Below are 23,034 nucleotides of genomic sequence, written 5' to 3' on the forward strand. Positions count from 1 at the left end.
AGGCCCTCTAGTACGTACACATATATCTTTCTTACGACCCACCAGAGGGTGAACTCCGGACAGCGTCCCGAGACACCCCCTGACTTTTCCAATCGCGAAACCCCCCATCGCGGGGTTGAATCGCACTTTCTACCCCTCCCCCCACGGTTGCTGTGAGTGTGGGGAGGCTTTTTTTTCCACTCACAGCAACCGGTCCAAATGCGTCTACAGCGAGGCTCGAACTCGGGACTTTAGGCCTCCCCAGCTCCAAAGTCCCACGATCACGAGCGAACGCCAGACACATCTGGACGCTTATGTATGTGAAAATTATTATATTTAATCTGCATAATTTCTAGACTGACGTTCGATATGTAAATAGAATCCCGTCACGCTCTTTTCGAAGCAGATGTTTACTGAGCAAGCTTTCTTTGAAGCTCTTCTTTCGCTTCTTGATAGATCTTTTTGCGAGATTCCTCGGAAAGATCTCTTACGACTGTTTTTTTATTCCTTATGTCAGTCTTTAATTTCTCGTACTTTTCCTCTTCGGCTAAGATAAGCGAGAATTCTACGTCGTCTATCTTTCTGTCACGCAAAGCCTTTGAGACAAGGTCAGTGATCGTATTTACTTTAGCCCTTGACAGAGCTATTGTCGTGTCGTGTTTTGATATTTTGCTTGACAACTGTTTCATAATGCCCGTAGCAACAGCCGAAATAATACCACAGGCTGCCCCAACGCTGGCCAAAGGAACGCCAACGACTATTCCGGGTCCAGTAAGCGAAGTAGCAACGCCGGAGCCCGTTAACACAACAGATATGGACCCTGAAGTTATCGAAATCTTATGTAGCGTACTCCGGGCTCTGACGTACTTTTTTCTAACTTTTTCATAGTGTTTTGTCTGCCCTTCCAAGTAAGCCAGGATTAAGTTCGCTTTATTCAGACGAAAGTTTTCAGCGTTTAATTCGTTAGGTTCCTTAGGAAGTTCAGGATAAAGTGGAGGCGCTGATGGTATAACATCCATTATATATACTAATGTACGACGCTTTTGGGAATGATATTGAGGAGCAGCCACATCACGACAACCGGGATTACTGGAATTGGAGGGCCTTCAGGAAGATGTTTCCGCACGCGGATGCTAGTAAGTTCGAAAGAAGGCCCGATGGTATTTACTATAACGGCTCCAGAATGTACAGTAATGAGGATTTGAAACCTACGCTGGTTAATCAGATAGACGATCAACTGAAGAATTCTGGTTATGTTGAACATAAGCCTAAGCCAACATATGTTGAACATAAGCCCGTGCAAGGTTGGTCAAAGGAATTATTGCTGGGTACCAGTACTTATCCGATACCCGCAGTTTCATTTGATAAACACCCAAGCTTGGACCTAACGCTGAACATGCGGATTTCTAACAAGCATTCCTTTCCGTTAAAGGTGCGGGATATCTTCAAAGACGTACCCATTATTCATACCACCGCTAAGGAATCTCATGAATGGTTAAGTGGTCCTAACATGCGTTATTGGCCGCAGCAGTTGAACTTTGCAGTTTGGTGCGCCACCAGCGGTTGTGGGGTAAGCGCCAAACTGATGAAGGAGTCGATATTTATGTTTCACTTTCACTTCACGGTCAGAAGAATACTACATGAGATGGGCGTTACTGCATTACCGGGAGATGCCACGTTTTATCCAAGAGATAATAAATACAACGTTCCTGCTTACGACCGACTTTGTAAGGAGTTTGGTGTTGTAGGGAAGGATTTCAGGTGTACCGCGGGTGCTAACAATGGTTTGGGACATATTTGGGCTTATTGGGGGATTGGTGGGCATGTGCTAAGTGATAAGGAAGTTCATGCGCTGCAGTTGCGATGGGACACGGGATATCACAAAGAAACTCACGACAGTAGCACCTTCTTTGAACCAAATACCAAAACCACTAAGGAAGTCAGAGACGGACCTCTGTTCAAAGACGAGGGCGGTAAGTATGGTGGAGCTAATCCACTGATTATTAAGATTACCAACGACGAGCAAACAAAGCAATATCTTAATTTCATACCCCCAGAAGGTAAAGGACTAACCAAAGCCGGCCTTGCCCGTTTGAACCGCAGCATAGAAGCTTACGTGTATTCTATCCTTGGAGCTCAGGTAAACACCCGATCCAGCATAGTGGGGAATACCGGCGCCGCAGAAGAAACGCGAGCCGAAGCTTTGATTCTATTCGAAAGTTCGATTTTGGAGGGCGACATTAGCAAGGGCGTACAGCGTTACCAACTAGCTATACAAAATTCTAAGGCCCGACTGGACTATGCCGTAGCCCCGGGTTGTTGGTTAATGCCCAGTAATTTATCTATAAATACTGGCTCTGTAGTAGGATACAACAACAAACTTCAACGAGCTACTAAGGATATGAAGTTTGGGGTGAACGACGTGAACTCTGACACTCTTAGGAACATTCCTCACTTCGTGGAGAAGCCAAAAAAGGAACACGCAGAAAAACCCGAACCAAAGAAGAAGCCCCAAAAGAAGGTCCTGCCTACGATACCCGAGGAATATGACCATAACTTACTAAAAGCCGGCCTAGCAGTCGCGGGTGTTGGTCTGAGCTATTATATATGGCGATGAATAACCCCTACGTAGCTGGAGTAGATTGTGTTTATACGACTTACACAGGCGAGAAAAAATACACCCAGGCATCTTGGGTTGATGTCACGGGCATGTCCGTGAATTTGAATTACTCAGGAAAGAAATTGATATTATGCAGCATTTCTTTGGGGGCCGTTAGCAGTGCGAATGTAGGATTTCGTTTCTGTGACGACAATGGAGTATTACAGCCCATGCGCGTGAAGACGAACAACAGAGAGTCCACGCATTTCTCAGTAGAGCCGCCAACGAATAGCTCTGAGAATCTTTCCGTTTGGACTTTCCACATGGTTGCTGATTGCCACGGGAAGGTAAAGCTGCAGATAAGAGTAGATGACACCGGGAGTGTTTGCATAAATAGCATAGAAAATCAAAGGAATACTGTCTATAACCACATGACCATCAGCACTTTGACGGTAATGAGCCTTTAAATATATGAATCCATACGTGAGGGAAACGCGTTATACCCACCGCTTAGATGAAGAGGGATATGACAACGGCGCCTGGCATGACGTTGGACTGTGGGTTGAGGTTGGGGGCACTGCATTGGTCATTTGCACTATTAGCATTAATGCAAATACGCATGCGAATGTGGGGTTTAGGCTTATCGATGAGAATAATAAGCCCCTGCTTCCTTATCGAACTTCAACGAACACCAGGAAAGTTACCCATTTTTCGATGGAGCCCTACACTAGGTCCTCTGAAGACCTAACGCCAGTGACTTTTCATATGCTAGCCAATTGTAAATATGCTAAGTTGCAAGTCACTTCTGATGACGGCAAGTTTGGGATAAATCGCATAGGTCGCAGGCCCGCTAATGCAGTCTGGAGTCATAAGCCCATTTCTACCATGAGTGTGTTGCCGTTGGTTCCAAATTACCAGGGCGGTGCTAATACCGTCTTTCATTATCCTCAAAGCAGGGCACCGCCCGATGAGAAGGATAAGATCAAGCCTTCATCTTCTTCAGGAGGACCACCCCAATAGCTACAACTAATATCCAAATGTTATTCCCCACGAACTTCAACAGTTCGCCGCCGGCCCTAAGTGCCAGACTAAGAACGCTACCAAGCAGCCCAGGAATGCCGGCTGCCATCTTTTTCCCTAAGTCCGTCAGCCCATTGCCTAATTTCTTTACGCCCGCGCCTGTAGCCTTAAGAGCGGATAGGATAACTCCTACTACGCTCGAAATAGCAATCGCGAATGCCAGCGGAAGACCATACTTCAAAAGGGCTCTTTTTACCTTTTCCTTGGTGGTAAGCCCCAACTCTTTTTCCAGGTTTTCCTTTTGAGCCCGCAATTCCGCAAGGCGTATTTCGAGGGCCTCCACTTCCTTTTGAGCTGCTTCCCTTTCTTCCTCGGTACGAGTTTGGTCCTCGATTACTTCTTGCTGCCGCTCTATTTGCCCCTCCAGGTCTTCGATGGCCTGATCTCTTTGCCGGATTTGCTCCTCTTTAGTGTTGATTTCAGCAACCAACTGCCGCCGTTCCTCCAAAGAGCCGGTTATGGTGATATGCAAGTTTTTAGCTTCTTCCTTGCTCATATCCAGGTCTTTTAGAGCAAGATTGAAGGCGTGTCTGGCTCGGTCTCTTTCGTCTAAAGCCGTTTCAGCTTCTCGCTTGAATTGCAGTATGACTTCGTTCTTGCCCTTGATTTCTTTCTTTTGAGCATCGGTTAGCCGCCGTATTTGTCTTTCGTACTTTGCTTCCTTTTCTTTCAACGTTTCTTGTAGTTCCTCGGCGTGTTTTTCTAGTGCGACCCTTTCATTCAGGGCTCCCAACCTTTCTAACGCACTTCTGGTAGCTAGTTGAAAGCCTCTTAATCTTGCCACGTTAACCATGACCGAGCCATTTTCGTCGAAGAGGATTTGTGGTTTGGTCCAGCGGTTTTTGTCGGGATATCTCATGTCTTGGACGCTTATGAGGACTTTGTTTCCGCGTTCTGTGAGCCTTACGTCGTCGGCCTCGAAGTTGTTGTAGCGCAGCTCTAGCTCCTGCTTTGCCCACTCTATGGTTTCCCGTGCGGCTGCTCCCTGCTCACCCATGTTTCGAAGTTCTATGTACTCAGGAGGGGACTCACCGGGGTTCTTTTCGTGCCACATGCGATTCAAGGCTGCCTTGAAGCTTTTCCACCTACTACCGTACGTGTTTTCTAGAGCCATGTCGTAGATTAGGGGGTCGGTTTCCGCGCCTTTAGTCCATGCGTCGTATTCTTCGTCGTTAATGTCTACTTGACCTTCTTCGGTGGTGGGGTCAAAATCCGTTCCTTCTACTTCCATTATATATGATAAGCTCAAAGTTAAACCCCAACATATTACCTAAGCAGGTTGGCGGACTGAAAGCAGAACGCACCTTTCACCGGGTTACATTCACGCCTTCTAGCGCTAAGCCAGGTGAGACGCTGTATGTAGGCGTGCCCCGCCTAACGGATAACCTAGTATTGGTTCCTGGTACCCTGGCTTTAAGGTTCGACCTAGCGGTGCAGTCAAGCCCCACAGATGAAAGGATTATCGTTAACAACCTTGGTCGCAACATTGTTTCTAAGATGCGCGTAAAGTTCGCCGGGGAATCCCTCTTAGACTTAAACAACTATGACCTGTACACCACCTACAAAGATCTGTGGCTGACTGCATTCGAAAGGGCACAAAAAATAGAGCAGGGTATCGGTAGCGCAATATTACGTAAGGTTAGGACTCCCACCAAGACACAACCTACCGATTCTGGCGACGCAACTGACGTGGCAGATGCAAAGGCCATTAAGACAGCCTATGGTACTAAATACGTAATACCATTGGACTTTGAGGCTATTACCAGCCACGGGGTTTATTATCCTAGACAGTTGAGTGAGTTGCAGTTTGAAGTGACCTTAGCCAACATGACTAACATCATTGGCGGGTTAAGCACTGCGTTGTCGGGAAGTATTCATCCATACGCCATTACCAACCTGGAATTGCAGTATGAAACCATACACTCCGAAGATCTAGCACGCAGCGCTGGCATGGAATACAGTGCTGGAAAGGCTTTCTTGTACGACCACGCGGTAATGTACAAAACCTTTAGTTTCCTGGATAAGACAGACGCGGTAATTACTCAGAGCATTAATTTACCACGTCGTAGTCTTACGGGGCTGATGTTGGTATTTATTAAGCCTTATGAAGCCGGTAAGCGCGACTCTGAAGCCTTTCATAACCCCGGCATCACCAACGTCGGGATTAGCATCAATGGAGTTCCAAATAAGGTGTATTCGCAGGGAATGAAGCCCTCAGACATCTACAGGGAAATAAAAAGAAAGTTTGGGGATCAAGTTGCACCCGGTGAGTTCTTTACCAATAAGTATGCACTGTGGATTGACATGCGAACCACCAACGACGAGGATTTACATGGGCAGGGATTGTGTCTGGTAAATACCCAGGACGGCATTACCCTGGAAATCAAGCGTGACCCAAACACTAGTGCAGGCGATTCAGACAAGATCAACGCATACATCTTCGTGGTGTCTGACGCGCAGTTGAGTGTAGAAATGAATCAGCTAAAGAGCGTTGCATATTAAGATAAAAATATTGCTGGTATATAATGCTTCGCGTATTCGAAAACGACGACACCAAACTGCAATGCATAGTGCAAGGCGATAAACTGTACTTCAAAGCAAAGGAAGTGGCCTTGGTGTTGGGTTACGTTAACTCTAGGGACGCAGCTAGAGCACACGTCTCAGAGGAGAACAAGGTAACTTTGAAGTCTATAAAGGGTGTCAGTCTGACCGACACCCTTAACGCACAACCCAATACTGTGTATTTGACGGAGGAAGGTCTTTATGAATTGATATTCGGATCTGAAAAGGTCGAAGCAAAGAAGTTCAGGAAATGGGTGTTAGGTGACGTTCTTCCTACGCTAAGAAAGACAGGTAAGTATGAAATAGAGCGGCGGTTCGACAGTCCTAACAAGTTGGTATTCAAAATAGAAAATGAATTTGACCTGCATAAGAAAGTCATAGACTACATACGCCGATTCCACCCTACCCTACTGCTCGCACCAGGTCTTGGAGAACTACAGGACTCAGCTAGCAAAAGGATAGCATGTTGGCAGAAAGGGTATCAGGCGGGACAGCCTGACATCTTAATCCTCAATGCACATAAAAAGTATAATGGGTTATGCCTGGAGTTGAAGACGCCTAAGGGCAACGGCGTATTATCCTCGAAACAAGAGGCGTTACTCGCACGATACGAGGCAAATGGTTACCTAACTCTGGTGTGTAATGATTACGACCTTATATGCAGGGAGATCGACCATTACGCGGAAGGCATTCGTGTACCTTGTCCTTGGTGTGTTAAGGCTTTTAAGACGCAGGATGCGTTAAGGACTCACCAAAGAATATTTCATAGATATAATGATCCTTGAACAAACACACTGGCGTAACTTGCTGCATGGCGTTTCATACAGAATAAAAAATTATGTCACGTTCGATGACCGTTTGAGATTGGTCTTGGAACGCGACGGTCAGGAATACAGCCTTTGGGCGCCTGACTGTGTAAGGTACATACTGGAAGGTGAAGAGTACACGCACTTACGTACTCATGGTAAGGTCAACGGTCGATGGAAGTTTGACATCGAACGTAGAACTGAAGCTAATCCATTGTGCGATTAGTCATCATGAGCCTTTAGATACTGGTCTGCTAAGTCAGACCTCATTTTTTCCGTCATTTCATACGCCGATAAGGTAATAGTCACACCTCCTAGGAACGCTGCGATGTAAGGTAACATTATACCTTAAGTAGATTCCACTCTTTTCTTACCAACAGATAATGATCTAAGGGCTTAGGGCCATCGTAAAGGCAGCACCAAATATGTTGACCGCTACGTATACAGCCACATCGGTCGCAAATGCCATCCCAGTGTTCCCTATTCTCCCACCTTACACCCTCATAGTCGTCGAAGCATACGAAGTCTTCGTCGATCTCCTGCTTCTGCTTCGTCAGGGCCCTGGAAGTCTCCCGGGGGCAACATCGCTCTGCTAAATCACCGTGGGTCTCGCAGACTACATCTGTGAGGTCATAGCGACGGCAGCGGTACTTATGCCAGTTTTCTTCAAAGAGGGGTTCATCGCATCGGTGGCAATGACCTTTAAGGCAGACTCTATGCTCGCGGTGATATCGTAGGGCCTGTACTGTGGACAGTTCCTTACCGCAGTCACCGCAAAGGGTACTTACGGTCTTCTGACAGACTTTCTTGGAAAGATGGTACTGCAGTCGCTGCTTACTGCTGAAAGATTTATTACATCGCATGCACTCCATTATATACACCTTATTTTTTATTGTTATTTTGTTAAATGCTGCAAAGAGGTCTCAAGTAAGGGTCTATCTTTTATTGTTATTTTGTTAAATCATCACGATCGAAGAATGGTTAACATGATTATCTTTTTGCTGGTTTCAACAATGAGAAAGAATGATACCTCATCTTTTAATGGGGGCTTAACAAAATAACAATAAAAGATAGACCCTTACTTGAGACCTCTTTGCAGCATTTAACAAAATAACAATAAAAAAGAAAGACCTATGCTAATTCCTCTTGCTGGGGTTTAGTAAGATCTTCTTTGCGACCTCTTACTCTTCTCGAACGTCGTCTAAAGTCCTTTGTGCTTTAGTATCCGCGGGACACCAATGTCCAACGAAGTCTTCTTCAGAGAATACCTTATTACAGTGACAGCAGCTGTGTTTCTTACGAGGCGTCGGAGGGGTAACGATGATGCAGTCAGCAGGTAGTTCGCACGTAATGCAGTCCATATATCTATGGGGGATATCGAATGAAGTCCTTAATGGACTCCTTAGCCCAGCCCGCCATTGTCAAAAGCGCGCCAAACCGTTCTGCACGCTTCAGACCACACATTTCATCGTACAATTCCTGTACGCGCTCTTTTAACCGGTCTATCTCTTCCCTTTGCATTTCTATGGTGTCTCTTTTATCCTTTGCGTCGGCGGTAATCCTTCTTACTGCTTCCACTGGTTCCATCTATATATGAACCCAGATCACATGCCTTGTAACGCTCTGATAGTAGGACCCACCGGCTGCGGAAAGACCCAGTTCGTGGTAGAGCAGCTATTAGGACCCTTTAGATACCGCTTTGACTACATAGTGCTATTATGCCCCACCTACGTGAACAACCGCACCTGGACGGGCATAGGAGTGAAAGATGACGACTTCTTCGTAGATATCTTAGATCCTAACGAGTTATCCAGCCATCTTAAGTTCTGGCACAAGCAATTCCCTAAGAATACGCAGACACTCCTCATACTGGATGACATCGCCTGCGGGGACGACGTAAAAAGACGCACCTCCGAGCTCGTTAAACTCGCCTTCAGCGGCAGACACGACAATATCAGCGTTTGGTTACTCTCGCAGCAGCTTACCAGTGTCTCTAAGCCCTTCAGGGAAAACATAGGCTCTCTCGTAGTATTTTATACACCCAGTAAGTCTGATCTGGAAACCATCTTAAGCGACTACGGCGGTGAGATAAGCAAGGAACAGTTGCATGAATACATGCGGCATTTAAAGACGCACCAACATTCCAAAATGATTTTCTCTTTGAGGTTTCCGTATGACGTTAACATATATGGACATTGAGCAGCTCATAGATGAAGTCCCCACACAGTTAGACGAAAGTAACCTTAAGGAACAACTCAACATCCTTGTGTCTTCGGGGAAGTGTAAAGAAATGATAGGTAAGGAACTTACCCATGAGCAGGTTAATAAGTTGTCGGAAGAAGAAGTCAAGAAGTTCCATAAGAGGTACGAGGCCGCCCTTGCAAGTAAGACCACGGATGCCGTAGCAGACTCCGCTATCCGACTTGCGACTAAATTGCTTGGACTTGCACTGCCTATAGACGACGTGGAGCAACTACAGAAGGACATAAGCGAGGACTATGTCATCGCCCAAGAACTTAAGATAACCTGTGGGTGGTTGTCTTTGAAGTGCGGTAAGTTAATGGCAGTCGCCTCTGCGGCACTTCACGTAGCTCAGCACGTCGACTTGAAGGAGGTACTAGGTTCCTTTGGAACATCTTGGAAGGACTTCAAGAAGGACAGAGAAGTCGAAAAGGTCTTCCAGGCGGCACTTGCTGATGATCAAGTCACCTCAAGTACTTAGTCAAGTCGTTGTCAAGTCGCCTCAAGTACTTAGTCAAGTCGTTGTCAAGTCGCCTCAAGTACTTAGTCAAGTCGTTGTCAAGTCATTGCCAAGTCATTGTCAAGTCGTCATCAAGTTACTTGTCAAGTCCTTCAAGTCCCTTAATATAAGATGAGTGGCACCGAAGAACAACCACCCGTAGAAGATACCAAGATTACCAAGGCTAAATCTCCAGGCAGAGTTGCCGCGGGAAAGAAGCTCGCGGAGATGAATAGGAAGAACAAAGCCAAAAAAGAAGAAAAGGTGGAGGAAAAAGAAGAGGAATCCTTCATTAATCCTGGGTACGTCATTGGCGCGTTAGGAGTTGCTATAGCAGCAGGCAGCCTTTACTTACAATGGCGGGCAGCAAAGCCAAAAGTAAAGTTGGAGCCAGCGCATTACACGCCTACGGAGCCGCCCGTTAGAAAAAGTAAGATCCCTGAAATGGAGTAAATTTATCACCCGCGGCGACCTAGATTTTCCTTCTCGCTTTGTAATATAATGTCGACCGCGTTGTTGAAAACTGTTGAAGAGGCAGCTATCATTACTTCCATCGTTGCGGGTATTGGTTGGGTAGGTAAGAAAGTGCTCAAAGAAGACTTTACTGAAGACCCAAGCAAGAGCTTCGCTAACTTTGCTAAGATGACCGCTGCCGTAGGCGGGGCTATCATGGTAAAGGATTACCTACGGAAGGAAAAGTACCTACCTAATGTATAATGGTTAGCTTAGTCGCAGGTGGAGTCATTGCAGCTTTAGCATTTACAGGGGCTAATTATGGTGGTCAATATTTGGATAGATTAGTTAGAGGTGATCGCAGCGGAAATTTGGCCGCCGAAAGAAAGAGACACGACTTAGCGCTGGAGAAATATCAGCGGGACGTTGCAGCTTGGAATGAAAAAAGACAAGCTTACAGGGATTGGTTGGACAAGAACTACCAAGACAAGATGCAGGCGGATAAGAACTTCGAAAACACAGACTACGCCTTCAAACTTTATGCGCAAGCACACCCCGACTTTAGAATGAAAAAGCCTCAGTTCAAGAATTACTACCAGCCTTCTAAGAAACAAAAAGACAATGAATTGGTCTTTGTAGGAGTCGCAGGGCTGGCCGGAGGCGTGGCCTTGGCGTATCTAATATAATGATCGTCTTTTTGGAAAGCGACAAGAATGACTTTACCACTTATTTGAATCCTCCCATCCGCGCGGAAAGGGTTAGGCTGGTTAGTTGCTCTTTGTACAATTCTTGGTATAATTTGATTGGCGGCTTTGTCGTTGTGAATTCCCAAAAGCCAAAAATACCAGATTCCCATTACACCCCTATAACACTGGCTAAGGAGCTAGCAAAGCATGGATATACTCTTACCACAGGATTACCCCATGAAATGAAATTCAAGAAAAATAGTGGAAGCGCTAATTTAAAGGACAGTTCATTGGTAGAACTCCTGGGTCTTACTAGTACCACAATAAATAGCGGCAATACATATGATGTGAAATGGAAAGTCGCATCCTCTTACGAAGTCTATTGCGACTTGGTTCATAGTTACAACAATGGAGAAAAGTCTTCTCTTATGTCCAAGTTTCTGCCCAAAGGTAATCCATTTGACCCAGTGGAATACACTCCCATTTCTTTGAGCTATGACTTGTCTAATTTGGTAGAAAGCATAAACATCACCATTAAAGTGGACGGAAAGACGGTGGATTTTAACGGACGTAAGATCAATCTTGTTTTGGAATTCATATAATGGGCCGCGTAGAGGACAAACTCAAGAGGATTTACTATGGGCCTGAAGGCTATTGGAAAGGAGCGTCGGCCATCAAGAAACTCGCGACCGCGGCCAGGGTATCAGATGAAACGGCTAAGAACTGGCTAAGAAAACAAACCCTCTGGCAGGTTTATCTTCCCGTGCCCAAGTACATTCCCAGGCCCAGCTTTACCGTAAATACCCCCAATGAAGTTCATCAGGCGGATTTGCTTTTCTTGCCGCACGACAAGGTGAGAAAGAAGACCTATAGATACGCTTTGACCGTAGTCGATATCGCAAGCAGATACAAGGACGCCGAACCCATAACCAGCAAGGATTCTGGGGAAGTCGCAGAAGCCCTAGGTAGGATTTATAAGCGCGTCTTGAAATGGCCTAAGCTGCTGCAAGTGGATGCGGGGACAGAGTTCATGGGCGTGGTTACTAAGACCCTGAAAGACCACGACACTAAGATTAGGAGAGCCGAAGCTGAGTACCACAGGGGTCAGAGCATCGTCGAAAGATTCAATAAGACCCTGGCCGAGCGCCTCTTTGGGTACCAGTATTGGAAAGAGCTGGAAGATCCCTCCAAACGCAACAGGGAATGGACTCAGAGGCTCCCCCAGGTCGTCGCAGCTTCGAACAACGAGGCGGCCAGGGCTACGGGAATGAAACCCAAGGATGCCATAAAAAAGAAACACGTGGAACACAAGTCCTTCATCAGAAGTTCGAGGGCGGTCTTCCCCCAGGAAAAAAGATTAGGCGATGTCACGGTTCGATATCTCTATGAGTCGGGTGAATTAGAAGGAGGATCCAAAAGAGCTACGGATCCTAATTGGTCTTTGGAAACTTACCAGATCCGAAGTGCGATAGCTAAGAAGGGTCAGCCCATCTTATATTATCTTCATGATGGTCCCACTCATGGGTTCGTCAAAGAAGAACTGCTTATCGTGTGATGTCCGAATGCTATCGTATGCACTCCATCATCACACATCCATCGCTTACCGTCAAATGCAGACAGCGACACCTTCTCCTGCGTGACGTTATGTATCTGATGACCATAGCTGCGCAGGCTGTTCATCTTATGCCGCTGTTCCTTGCGTGTTCGTAATACGTTGAGGTAGGACTCGTGCGTAATGTCCTTCTTAACCACATACTTTTTTACGCCTTTAGCTTTCTTTTCTACGCCGTCTAACTTTAGCACGCTGTACATCTTTGGTTTCAGACCCACGTACTCTACTATGGGTTTTCCTAACATTTCGTCTTTCATCTTCCCAATTACCTTCTTATTCTTCGCAGAGTAAAGGAAGTGCTCCTTCGGGTAACCGCTGGTGTCGTACTCGTCTATGTCGGGGAGGCAGTCTTTGTAAACGTCTTCCGTTTGCACTTCTAGAATTAGGGAGTCGGTGTCTGTGTACAGGAGGCGACAGCGGTCTCCGTACTTTGGCTTAAGCTTATCGTAGTAGAACTCGTACATAAGCAGCTTCGATAGATCCAGCACCGTAAAGCCTGTGTAAACGGGCTTGTTTAGTAAGAGGTTTGCCCTTTTCATGTGAATCACGTAGAAGTTCAGCATTTCTACGTATCTAACGAAGCCTGGCTGTGACACGTATGCTTCTGCTTCCTCTTTGGTGCTGACTATTTTTACGCTTACGCGCTTGCGGATGTTCTCCATTGTCTTTCCGAACACGCTGTTGTTCATCAGTTTGAAGAGGTTTTTCTCGAAGTCATTTTTCGCTGCGGTACGCTTTTGCGTGTTAAAGTCAATGTAGGGGCGCATCCAGGGTTCCTGCGTGAATTTTAGGACTCTGTGGATCTTCTCTACGCGCATTCCGTGTCGCACGTAGAACTGCAGGTTGCGGTAATGTACCACATACTTCTTCTTATCCATCAGGTTCATAGTTAGTTTCCTGTACGGTTTGTAACCAGGGCACATTTGCTTTTGCAGCGGACTTAGCTGCTTAAATGGTATCTCTATCGCTTCTGGTGCTAAGGGGAACTCATTGTGTTCGTCGTGCAGGTGCTCTGGGTACTCCAGATCCACTTCTAAAACGTAACCCTTGTCTTCCTCCTTTCCTACCTGCATGTAGAAGTCTATCGGCTTCACTGGATCCCATTCGAAGTCTCTCACAGGTAGGTACTGTGACATTGCCCAACCATAAAGGTTATTCGCATCCAGGTAGTAAATGTATGTGGTTGGTTTCTCTGGGTCGTGCTCTACTAAGGGGTTGTTTGCGCGGGCGTAACGTCGGCTGGGCCCGCATACGCCGCCACGAATACCGTCTTCCATAAACCGATACATGTCGTACTCCGTTAGGAGATCCAACTGCGCATTTGTCTTCTTTAACAAAGCACTCCAGCTGAGCCCAGGAGCCGTGTAGAAATTAGCGGGATCCAATCCGTAATATTCCATAGCCATCTTTCTGAAGCTTTGGAAAACATCTGCAAGCAGCACTACATCAGACCTTAGGTAGATGTCGTGGTAGTCCCCCATGTTCTCACAGGAGTACTTTTCCCACACGTCTAACGCATGCTGGTACTCCTCGTCCTTTATACCGGACTCGTTTAGGGTGCTGTAGAAGCGATCTTTGGGTGGTAGGGGTTCTTTGAATCGATCCCAGGAGTCCATGTATTCGTATGGGTACACTCCTTTCCTTTCCGCGCCGTATTGGCTGGAAATGGGAAAGTTGGTGTTATACTTTACGAGGTTTGCTAAGGAGTCCGCCATAAACTGCTGCGAATCTAAGAACTTCAGCTTACCCACAGTTACGGACATGTAGCGCTCTTTGTTGTTGGGTATGCATTTGACGTCGGAGCCGTCTGTTCCTTGTAGTAGCAAATGGGAGTCGTAACCGCGGAGGTTGTGAAAGAACACCGGAATCTCCATGTCTGGATTTACTTTGAAGTTTATATTGCATTTCCAATGAGCCGCTCCTCTGTATTTACCCGTGATGTGGCAGTGATCCCTAACCTTATCCACATAGAAATCCTCAACAAATGCTTTGTGGCAGTGAATGCAGTGCGTGGAGGGCTTTCCCAGCTTCTCACCTTTCTTAGCATACTTCCCGCATTTAAAATGAGCTTCTCCTAGATACTTTCCATCTTCATCCCACGCTTTCTTGGCTCGTCTTCCAAACTGAAGAAGCGTATGTTGGCAAATGTGGCATTTTTTTGCCTTCTTAAAAGCCTCCTGGTTCTCTTTGGTAAATTCCATCTTCTTTGGACGTCTTAATCGTTCTCTAATCTCCCCCTCCTCTTCTCGCAATGCTTCTAGAAACTCATTAGCTGCGTTCTTACCTCGGTAAATTACAGGAGGGTCGGCCTTACCGTCTGATCTGACTACTATGTAACCAAAGGAGCAGATCTCGTGTAATCCCACCTTATTCGTGGCACCACTTTTCTGCTCTTCCTTAGTTATCAACGCTTCAAAGTCTGCATATATCACGTAAGGCACTTGCATCTGCTTTTGATGGTCTGCGTATGAAAGCTCTTTGTTGGTGGGCATCTGGATCCGTTGCGCCACTTCTTCGACTCCGCGGCAGATCTCATCGTGTTTCTTTAGGGTATTTAAGGATGTAAATGACAGCAAGCAGCAGTCGCAGAAGTACTTTTTACCTTTGTGCTTAGTATGTCTGTAGAATAGTCTGCTAATGTGTTTAACCCATGAGTAGTGTCCGCCGTGGTAGAATAAATGTACGCGCTCTCCTTTACTTTTTGACAGAACTAACGGTACTATCGTCTGCTCTCTGACTCCGTAAACGTTAATTGCTAGATCGTTTATTTCCTCAAATATGGGGATGTCTATCAACTGCATGGGAAATTCCACACCATCCCACTCTAAATCATCTGTGGGATACTTACTTGTCCTACAGGGATCCTTCTCTGCTGGATACAGTGCAGACCTGATTGCCCACATAAAGCATCGATTGTCTTCATTCTTCACGTTTACGATAGCCTTCTTCCTTTCTACCCACGTTGGTAGCGGTACGTAACTCCCCCCTCGTATGGGTACGTACCTGGCTATACTTATCTCTATTCCTTCAACCTCCTCTACTGTCCAACCCGATCCTTCTTTCGTGTAGTTAGACAGCGACTCCATTATTGCTTCTAAGGCTTCACTGAGTGACCTATCCAGATTCGTGGATTCTAATATCACTAACGACTTTGATCGCAACATTGCTGTCGTCATTACCTCGTCTTTTGACAAACTTACTTCTACCATTATGCTCGCTTTCAGGGCTCCTAATTCTTCTATACCTTTTCGGAGAGTCCTTTTAACCTTCCTTTCTGACTGACGCCAAAACTGTCTAACGTCAATCTCACCGTTACCGGGTATTGACACCGTGCTGAAGTTGCTTTGGGATTCCATCTATATAATAGGAAATATTTTATACCTAATACCAAGCACTTTTTAAGTCGTCGTAGTCGTACTCACAGTCCTGACAATGCCAAAACAATTTAACCTTAGTCTCAAACTTCTTACCACATCCACAATCATAACTGCTCATACACTTCGTCTTCATTTTCAAATGCTTTTTCAAATCCGCTTCTTTCTTAAAAGTTCTCTTACAATCTTCGCACTCCATATATAGACTAACATATTTGCGCTGTTGCCCCCAACCACACTTGGAGTGGGTTGTTTCCGTAGGTGGATTTTTGACACGGGTCTTGCCCGTGTTGAGATTGCGCTGGAACCCCCATTCCCTATACTACTCTCACTCCCTTCCCTTCCTTCGTTTCTTCCTTCCTTTCTTCCTTCCTTCCTTTGTTCCTTCCTTCCTTCCTTCCTTTGTTCCTTCCTTCCTTCCTTCCTTCCTTCCTTCCTTCTTTTCTTCCTTTGTTCCTTCACTACTTCGCTACTTCCTTCCTTCCTTCCTTCCTTTCTTCCTTTGTTCCTTCACTACTTCGCTACTTCCTTCCTTCCTTCCTTCCTTTCTTTCTTCCTTCATTCCTTTGTTCCTTGCTTCGTTCCTTTGTTTGTTCATTTGTTCGTTCGTTCGTTCCTTCCGTGCTTCCTTCCTTTCTTGATTCCTTCAATTTTTTCTTTGTTTCTTCCTTCCTTTCTCTTCCCTTTCTTCTTCCTTCCATTAATTCTCAATTTCATCATTTATGATATTGAACCAGTTTATTACTGGTCAACCTGTGGTATACCAGTCATGAAATAACTGTCCTTTTACGTTTGTTTGTTTATTTTTCTTCTTCTTACTAATATAAGTAATGATATCCTTTACACTTCAGTCAGTCTAAGTTATTACTACAATTCTTGAAGAAACATTACCTGGAGAACTTATCAGATACAGCTATGCAAGGAGAAAAAGTTGAACCACCAAAAACATTACCATGGTGAGTATTTAATGACTTCCAAGGAGCTTCATTGAAGAACTATTAATAAGAGTGTGAGTCATGGTTTCCCACAGTAATCTTATGTTCTCTCAGCATCTCAGTCTTACAGTGTATGTAAATCTTCTGCATGTTTTTCTAGTATAGCTACTTTCAAAAACCACATTTCAGTATGTTACTTTTCTTTACTTGATTCTGTTTTTGACATTGACAGGTCTTGTACCTGGTCTGCTTTTCGAGAATGTCCCTGTCATAGAGGTTAACCTCATAAAGTACACTAGTTTAATCTTAATGAACTAATTTTTCCATTCTTATTTTTTATTTTTACGTACACTGTTATATTTTTTGCATATATTTTTACATTTGGTTATTTCAACATTTCATGAGGTGGTCACCTCGCATGGGTCTCATGTCCCGTAAGTGACTTTCCTTTCTAGGTAACTATTAGTTTTTTTCTATTCAACACATTGTAATATTAGTTTCCCAATAAAGCTGTTAAAAAAACCTATTTCAAAAAACATTGTTAGTTTGAGACCTGGGCAATCTGCAACTAAATGGAATTATAAAATAACTGTTCTAAATCTTGAATTCTGATTGGTTGGGAGCGCATGCTTTATGAGAGCACACAGCACGCACGCATACTTTCAGTTTTTATTCCTGATTCCTGAAATTTGTATTTTATAAGAGTGTGGAGTTATAAAGCACTTGGGGATTGACAGAACACTTAGGTTTGATTGACAGCAGCGAAAAACCAAATTTCAGCTTGCAGCTCATAGACACAGAGTTTGCATGTTTATGAAAATTGCAGTCATTTTATTATTATTTATTTATTATTTTCTATACTGTATTATTCCACCAGGTATCCAGATGAACTTGCTTGGCAAGTAAACCTGTCTCGTAAATTCTTAAGGAAGTCGGCGACCATGGAGAAGTTTCACTACTTTCTTGTTCAAGAGACTGAATGTGTAAGTCACTTATGAACAAGAATTACACCCAGGGGTAAAAATAATGGCTGGAATTGGATCAAGGATTACACCCAGGGGTAAAAATAACGGCTGAATTGGATCAAGGATTACACCCAGGGGTAAAAATAACGGCTGGAATTGCCCTAATTCACTATGATGTCACATCAAAACAATCTTCGATAATCTATTGTCTAAATGGGGTCAAATCAACTCAAATTCACCGAAAATTGTTCTAAAACCCGTATCAATCCATGAAGAGAAGTAGAATAGCCAGCAAACGCTCAGAATATTTTTTAGTACATATTATCACATATTATATCTGGAAACCAGGCCATTTTAGATTAAACTGTTTAGCTAGGAGCAAAGTTTGTTGAATTTTCTATTGGATTTGGCAATTCTATCCCCTACATAAACAAGCAGTGACGTCATAGGGCAATTGGAACTTGTCCAGTCAAATTTGAGTGTGAGTTGCCTCTCACTACTGTTAAATAAGGTGTAGCTGGGGTGGGATTTTCAGTTCAATATACATCATTTCCATTCGAACAAACTGATTGCCTAATTTCAGTGGGTCGAGAAACGTTTAAAGTCATAAAATCCCAAGCCCCAAAGCATTGTTTTATCAGGTGAAAAGGATGTTTTTTTTGGCACGTAAACTATTTGCAGTTGGCGTGTGAACTTGTTAAGACCATGGAGCACCAAGTTAATGTCGAATATACAGAGCCTGGAAAATAACCTGTGACACTTCTCAAAATCTCCTCAATAATAGCTCTTCTAAAGTTGAGGTCAAGAGCTTTTCCAGGCTCATAGGTCCTTCCTCTGTCACTTAATTTCATCGCGCAAAACAAAACTATGAGAAATTAATATTAGTTTTAATTATTTTCAAAACAAGTTAACACGCCAGATCCAACAAGTTCATGTGACCTCATTTTATACTTGTAGGGTAATATCAGTAGGCAAGAAGCTGTTAGTATGATACCACCTCTACTCCTTGATGTTCAGCCAGGACATAAGGTATTATTACTATCATCATTTTTTTATTCAGTAAATATCACTGTCTTAAGACTCCTTTATCCAGTGGGTCCTTTATCAAGTTGGTCCTTTATCCAGTGGGTTCCTTATCCAGTAGGTTCTTTATCCAGTGGATCCTTTTTACATTGGGTTCTTTATCCAGTGGCTCCTTTATCCAGTGGGTTGTTTATCCAGTGGGTTGTTTATCCAGTGGTTCCTTTTCCAGTGGGTCCTTTATCCAGTGGATCCTTTATCCAGTGGGTCCTTTATCCAGTGGATCCTTTATCCAGTGGGTCCTTTATCCAGTGGGTCCTTTTTCCAGTGGGTCCTTTATCCAGTGGGTCCCTTATCCTTTATAAGCTCACCATGTAGTGGCGATTCAAGTCAAGTCCCTCTAAGTGTCAGAGTTATGGTTTCCCAGGTTCTGGATACATGTGCCGCACCTGGCTCTAAAACAAGCCAGATTATTGAGATGCTACACACAGATGATTCTAAAGGCATCCCAGGTCTGTATACACCTTAACATATCTTTATCTAGTTTTGTGCATATGCTAGTTGAATGTAAGGGATTTAATGGAATCAAGGGTGGTGTAGCAGGTGTACACTTGCATCTCTCCCTTGAGATTTCCATTTCAATTCCTGCACCACTTGGCATAATGTAAGTAGAGTTTAGGTCTCCCTCTTAAGCCCTGTTTTACACTAGCGATTTTGGCGGCAATTTTTTACTTAAGAATTTACTTGTAAAGTTTTTTTCAGGATACCAAGATTTTCCTAGACGAATGTCTCTTTTGAAGGATGAGACAAAAGATTTTATATTTTCAAAAATTGCCACAAAAATCGCAGCAAAAATCGCCTCAAAAATTGCCAGTGTAAGCAGGGCTTTAAGATTATTTTAGGAGTTAACCCACAAACAACTCTACTGACATACAACACCAAGCCCTTGATTCAAACCCTGGTTGCATTGGTGAGAGGTGGCACACTAGTGGCACACACCATATAAGCCATTCCGAGTTGAGGAGAAAATGGGTTGAGTTGTCATTACAATGGATTAGGACACTGTAAAGGAACATATTTCCAAGATGGTATCTATTTTGTCACCAGAAACAGTCCAACAATTCAACTGCATCATTGCAATGCCAACTTGACCCAAATTTTTCCTTAACTTCATAATGAGTAATTTTTTTTGCCTTTAGTTTACTTTATCCCACTTCACTTTACCCCAAGTAAATATTATAGTAATGATAAAAGGGTAAATTTAACACCGTGAAAAGATGAAAAAACTGACGTTTCAGATGCTTAGTCCTCTTTTACTCCGAAGAATGACTAGCGTCCAAATTGTCAATAAGATTTTTTATCTTTTCACAGTGTATAATTTACCCTTTTATCAACTGTTTCATTAGAAACACTGACGTAGCTCACGCTAGTTTTTTGCTAGTTATCTCTAAATATTCTAGTGATGTTCTAGTGATGTTCTAGTGATGTTCTAGTGATGTTCTAGTGATGTTCTAGTGATGTTCTAGTGATGTTCTAGTGATGTTCTAGTGATGTTCCAGTGATGTTCTAGTGGTGTTCTAGTGGTGTTCTAGTGGTGTTCTAGTGGTGTTCTAGTGGTGTTCTAGTGGTGTTCTAGTGATGTTCTAGTGATGTTCTAGTGATGTTCTAGTGATGTTCTAGTGATGTTCTAGTGATGTTCTAGTGATGTTCTAGTGGTGTTCTAGTGATGTTCTAGTGATGTTCTAGTGATGTTCTAGTGATGAAGTCTTTGTCTCGCAGATGGTCTGGTCATTTCAAACGAGCTGCAAAACAAACGCTGCTACATGTTGATACATCAAAGCAAGAGACTGAGAAGTCCATCCTGTCTAGTGATGAACCACGATGCTGCAATGTTCCCTACTCTCTTTGTCAAAGATGTAAGTATAAGCCCAAAGTAAAATGCCCAGGATGTATACAGGCACTTCACTAGAGATGGTTCCATGGTTTGAACAAACCCCCCCCCCCCCCCTTCATCTTCGCAGGAGTACCAAATAATGATTAGCACTATTTTAGTTTTTCAAAAAGTGCATAGAGTGCAAATAATATACCCGTAAAATAGATAGTTAGCTAACTTATTACTAACCTTTGGTTGCCTAAGCTAATTAGTTAAAATAGGCGAGCTGTGATGGGTAAACTAGTGGAAGTGTGCTACTCAAGGGGGCACATTTTAAAATATTTTTAAACACACTTACAAAAACTGAAACAATGTCTTATTGTACATGCTTTTCTTTCATATAATTTGACATGTTCGCATTTTGGTATCTATTCATTTGCATATTGAGTTGTTACTCTAGTAAACGCCCGTGGCCTTGTCATGCCTCACTGAATTCCTATGTTTTGTCTAATTAAGCGCTAACTATCTCCTATTCACAGGTATATTATTTGCACTCTAGGTAAGGCCTCTTTCCATTTAGTCAGAACTGGCCAGTCAGTCTGGCCCATTCATAAAGAGAATTGCATTATTGATCAGGACTGTCCTTCTGTTCCCAATCTTTATCCACTATTTTGATAGGATGTTTCAAAGTTTTGGGAAAATGCACTAAAAGTGACCTATTCACTTTTACATATTTAACCGGTTTGGTTGGTCAGTTCCGACTAAGAGAAAGTGCCCTAAGAAGGGAAGAAAACGAACCTTCCCTTTCAAGTCCCAATTGAAAGTAAAATGAACAGGACAAGACACATTGCAATCATGATAGGTTACAGCGAAGCACCACCCGGTTAGCTCAGTTGGTACAGTGTAAGAGCATCGGTCTGTTGTGAGGAAGGTCATGGTTCAGCCAGACCAACACTTTGATCACATGGTGTAAAAAACTTGTCTACATGGTGAAACGTTGGCACCACATGGTCGATTTGAAACACACTTGTGGTTAACATAACAGATGCTACGAAGATTAAGTGCTTCGGTCTACTGGGAAGAGTAAATCTACCTTGTTTTGGTGCACAATTTTTTTGAAGTTAAAATAAAATTTCGGGATATGCTTGTGTTTTTCATCTGAAAGATATTTATTCTTTTTCAGGAAGAAGGTAATAAAGCTGAACTAAAATTTGATAGGATTTTATGTGACGTTCCTTGCAGGTTAGTGATACTCATTTAGAATTGTATGTTATGAATGAAGAAATGTGTATTCTATTCTATTACGTTCTGTTCCATTCCATTCCATTCTTATTCTATTCCATTCTTATTCTATTCCATTCTTATTCTATTCCATTCTTATTCTATTCCATTCTTATTCTATTCCATTCTTATTCTATTCCATTCTTATTCTATTCTATTCCATTCTTATTCTATTCCATTCCTATTCTATTCCATTCTTATTCTATTCCATTCTTATTCTATTCCATTCTTATTCTATTCCATTCTTATTCTATTCCATTCTTATTCTATTCCATTCTTATTCTATTCCATTCTTGTTCTATTCCATTCTTATTCTATTCCATTCTTATTCTATTCCATTCTTATTCTATTCTATTTTAATTCTATTCCCTTCTTATTCTATTCCATTATTATTCTGTTTTATTCCATTCTTATTCTATTCCATTCTTATTCTATTCCATTATTATTCTATTCCATTATTATTCTATTCCATTCTTATTCTGTTTTATTCCATTCTATTTCATTCTTATTCTATTCTTGTTCTTATTCTATTCTATCCTATTCTATTCTTGTTCTTGTTCTTATTCTATTCTTATTCTATTCCATTCCATTCCATTCCATTCTTATTCTATTTCATTCCATTCCTATTCTATTTTATTCCATCCTACTTATCCCATTCCACTTTTCATATTTCTTATTTCGTTTTTTAAAATTTGTAGTGGTGATGGAACTCTGAGGAAAAATACACTCATCTGGAACAAATGGACACCTCAGACAGGACTCAGTCTGCACAGGTATTGCTATGTTATTGCACAGTCACACACTGAATGAGTTTAATGGACTACTTTAATGATACGGCAGCCATCTTGGATCACCAGTTATTATGGGGCATCCAGGGGACAAATGAAGTTTTGTTACACTAATGACGTCACGAACAAATTTAAAGGTAATTTAAGATGGCACATTAAAGACAAACACGTAAAACTCCATCATCTTTGTCTTGTTTTGCCCCCTTGAAAGATGCATGGGGTATTGTTGAAGTAGTCCATTCAAACATGTGTACAAAACCAGCATCAAATAACAATTAATG

At 43.2% G+C, this 23,034-nt stretch overlaps 1 protein-coding gene across 2 annotated transcripts in view; it reads left to right on the top strand.

Annotated features, from left to right (window-relative positions):
- The window catches only part of LOC116297356 (RNA cytosine-C(5)-methyltransferase NSUN2), a 70,730-nt gene that overhangs the window by 3,193 nt on the left and 44,503 nt on the right, over window positions 1-23,034 (top strand). For both annotated transcript variants that reach the window (XM_089033929.1, XM_089033930.1), the window contains exons 4-10: window positions 16,743-16,847; window positions 17,704-17,809; window positions 18,749-18,820; window positions 19,239-19,323; window positions 20,591-20,727; window positions 21,868-21,926; window positions 22,664-22,738. In XM_089033929.1, the coding sequence (XP_088890055.1) occupies window positions 16,743-16,847; window positions 17,704-17,809; window positions 18,749-18,820; window positions 19,239-19,323; window positions 20,591-20,727; window positions 21,868-21,926; window positions 22,664-22,738 (639 nt within the window). The remainder of the gene's footprint in view (window positions 1-16,742; window positions 16,848-17,703; window positions 17,810-18,748; window positions 18,821-19,238; window positions 19,324-20,590; window positions 20,728-21,867; window positions 21,927-22,663; window positions 22,739-23,034) is intronic.

The sequence above is a fragment of the Actinia tenebrosa genome, unplaced genomic scaffold (genome assembly GCF_029948245.1).
Source record: "Actinia tenebrosa isolate PJP-AT-01 unplaced genomic scaffold, QUT_ActTen_1.0 PGA_scaffold2__45_contigs__length_23673736, whole genome shotgun sequence".
NCBI lineage: Eukaryota > Metazoa > Cnidaria > Anthozoa > Actiniaria > Actiniidae > Actinia > Actinia tenebrosa.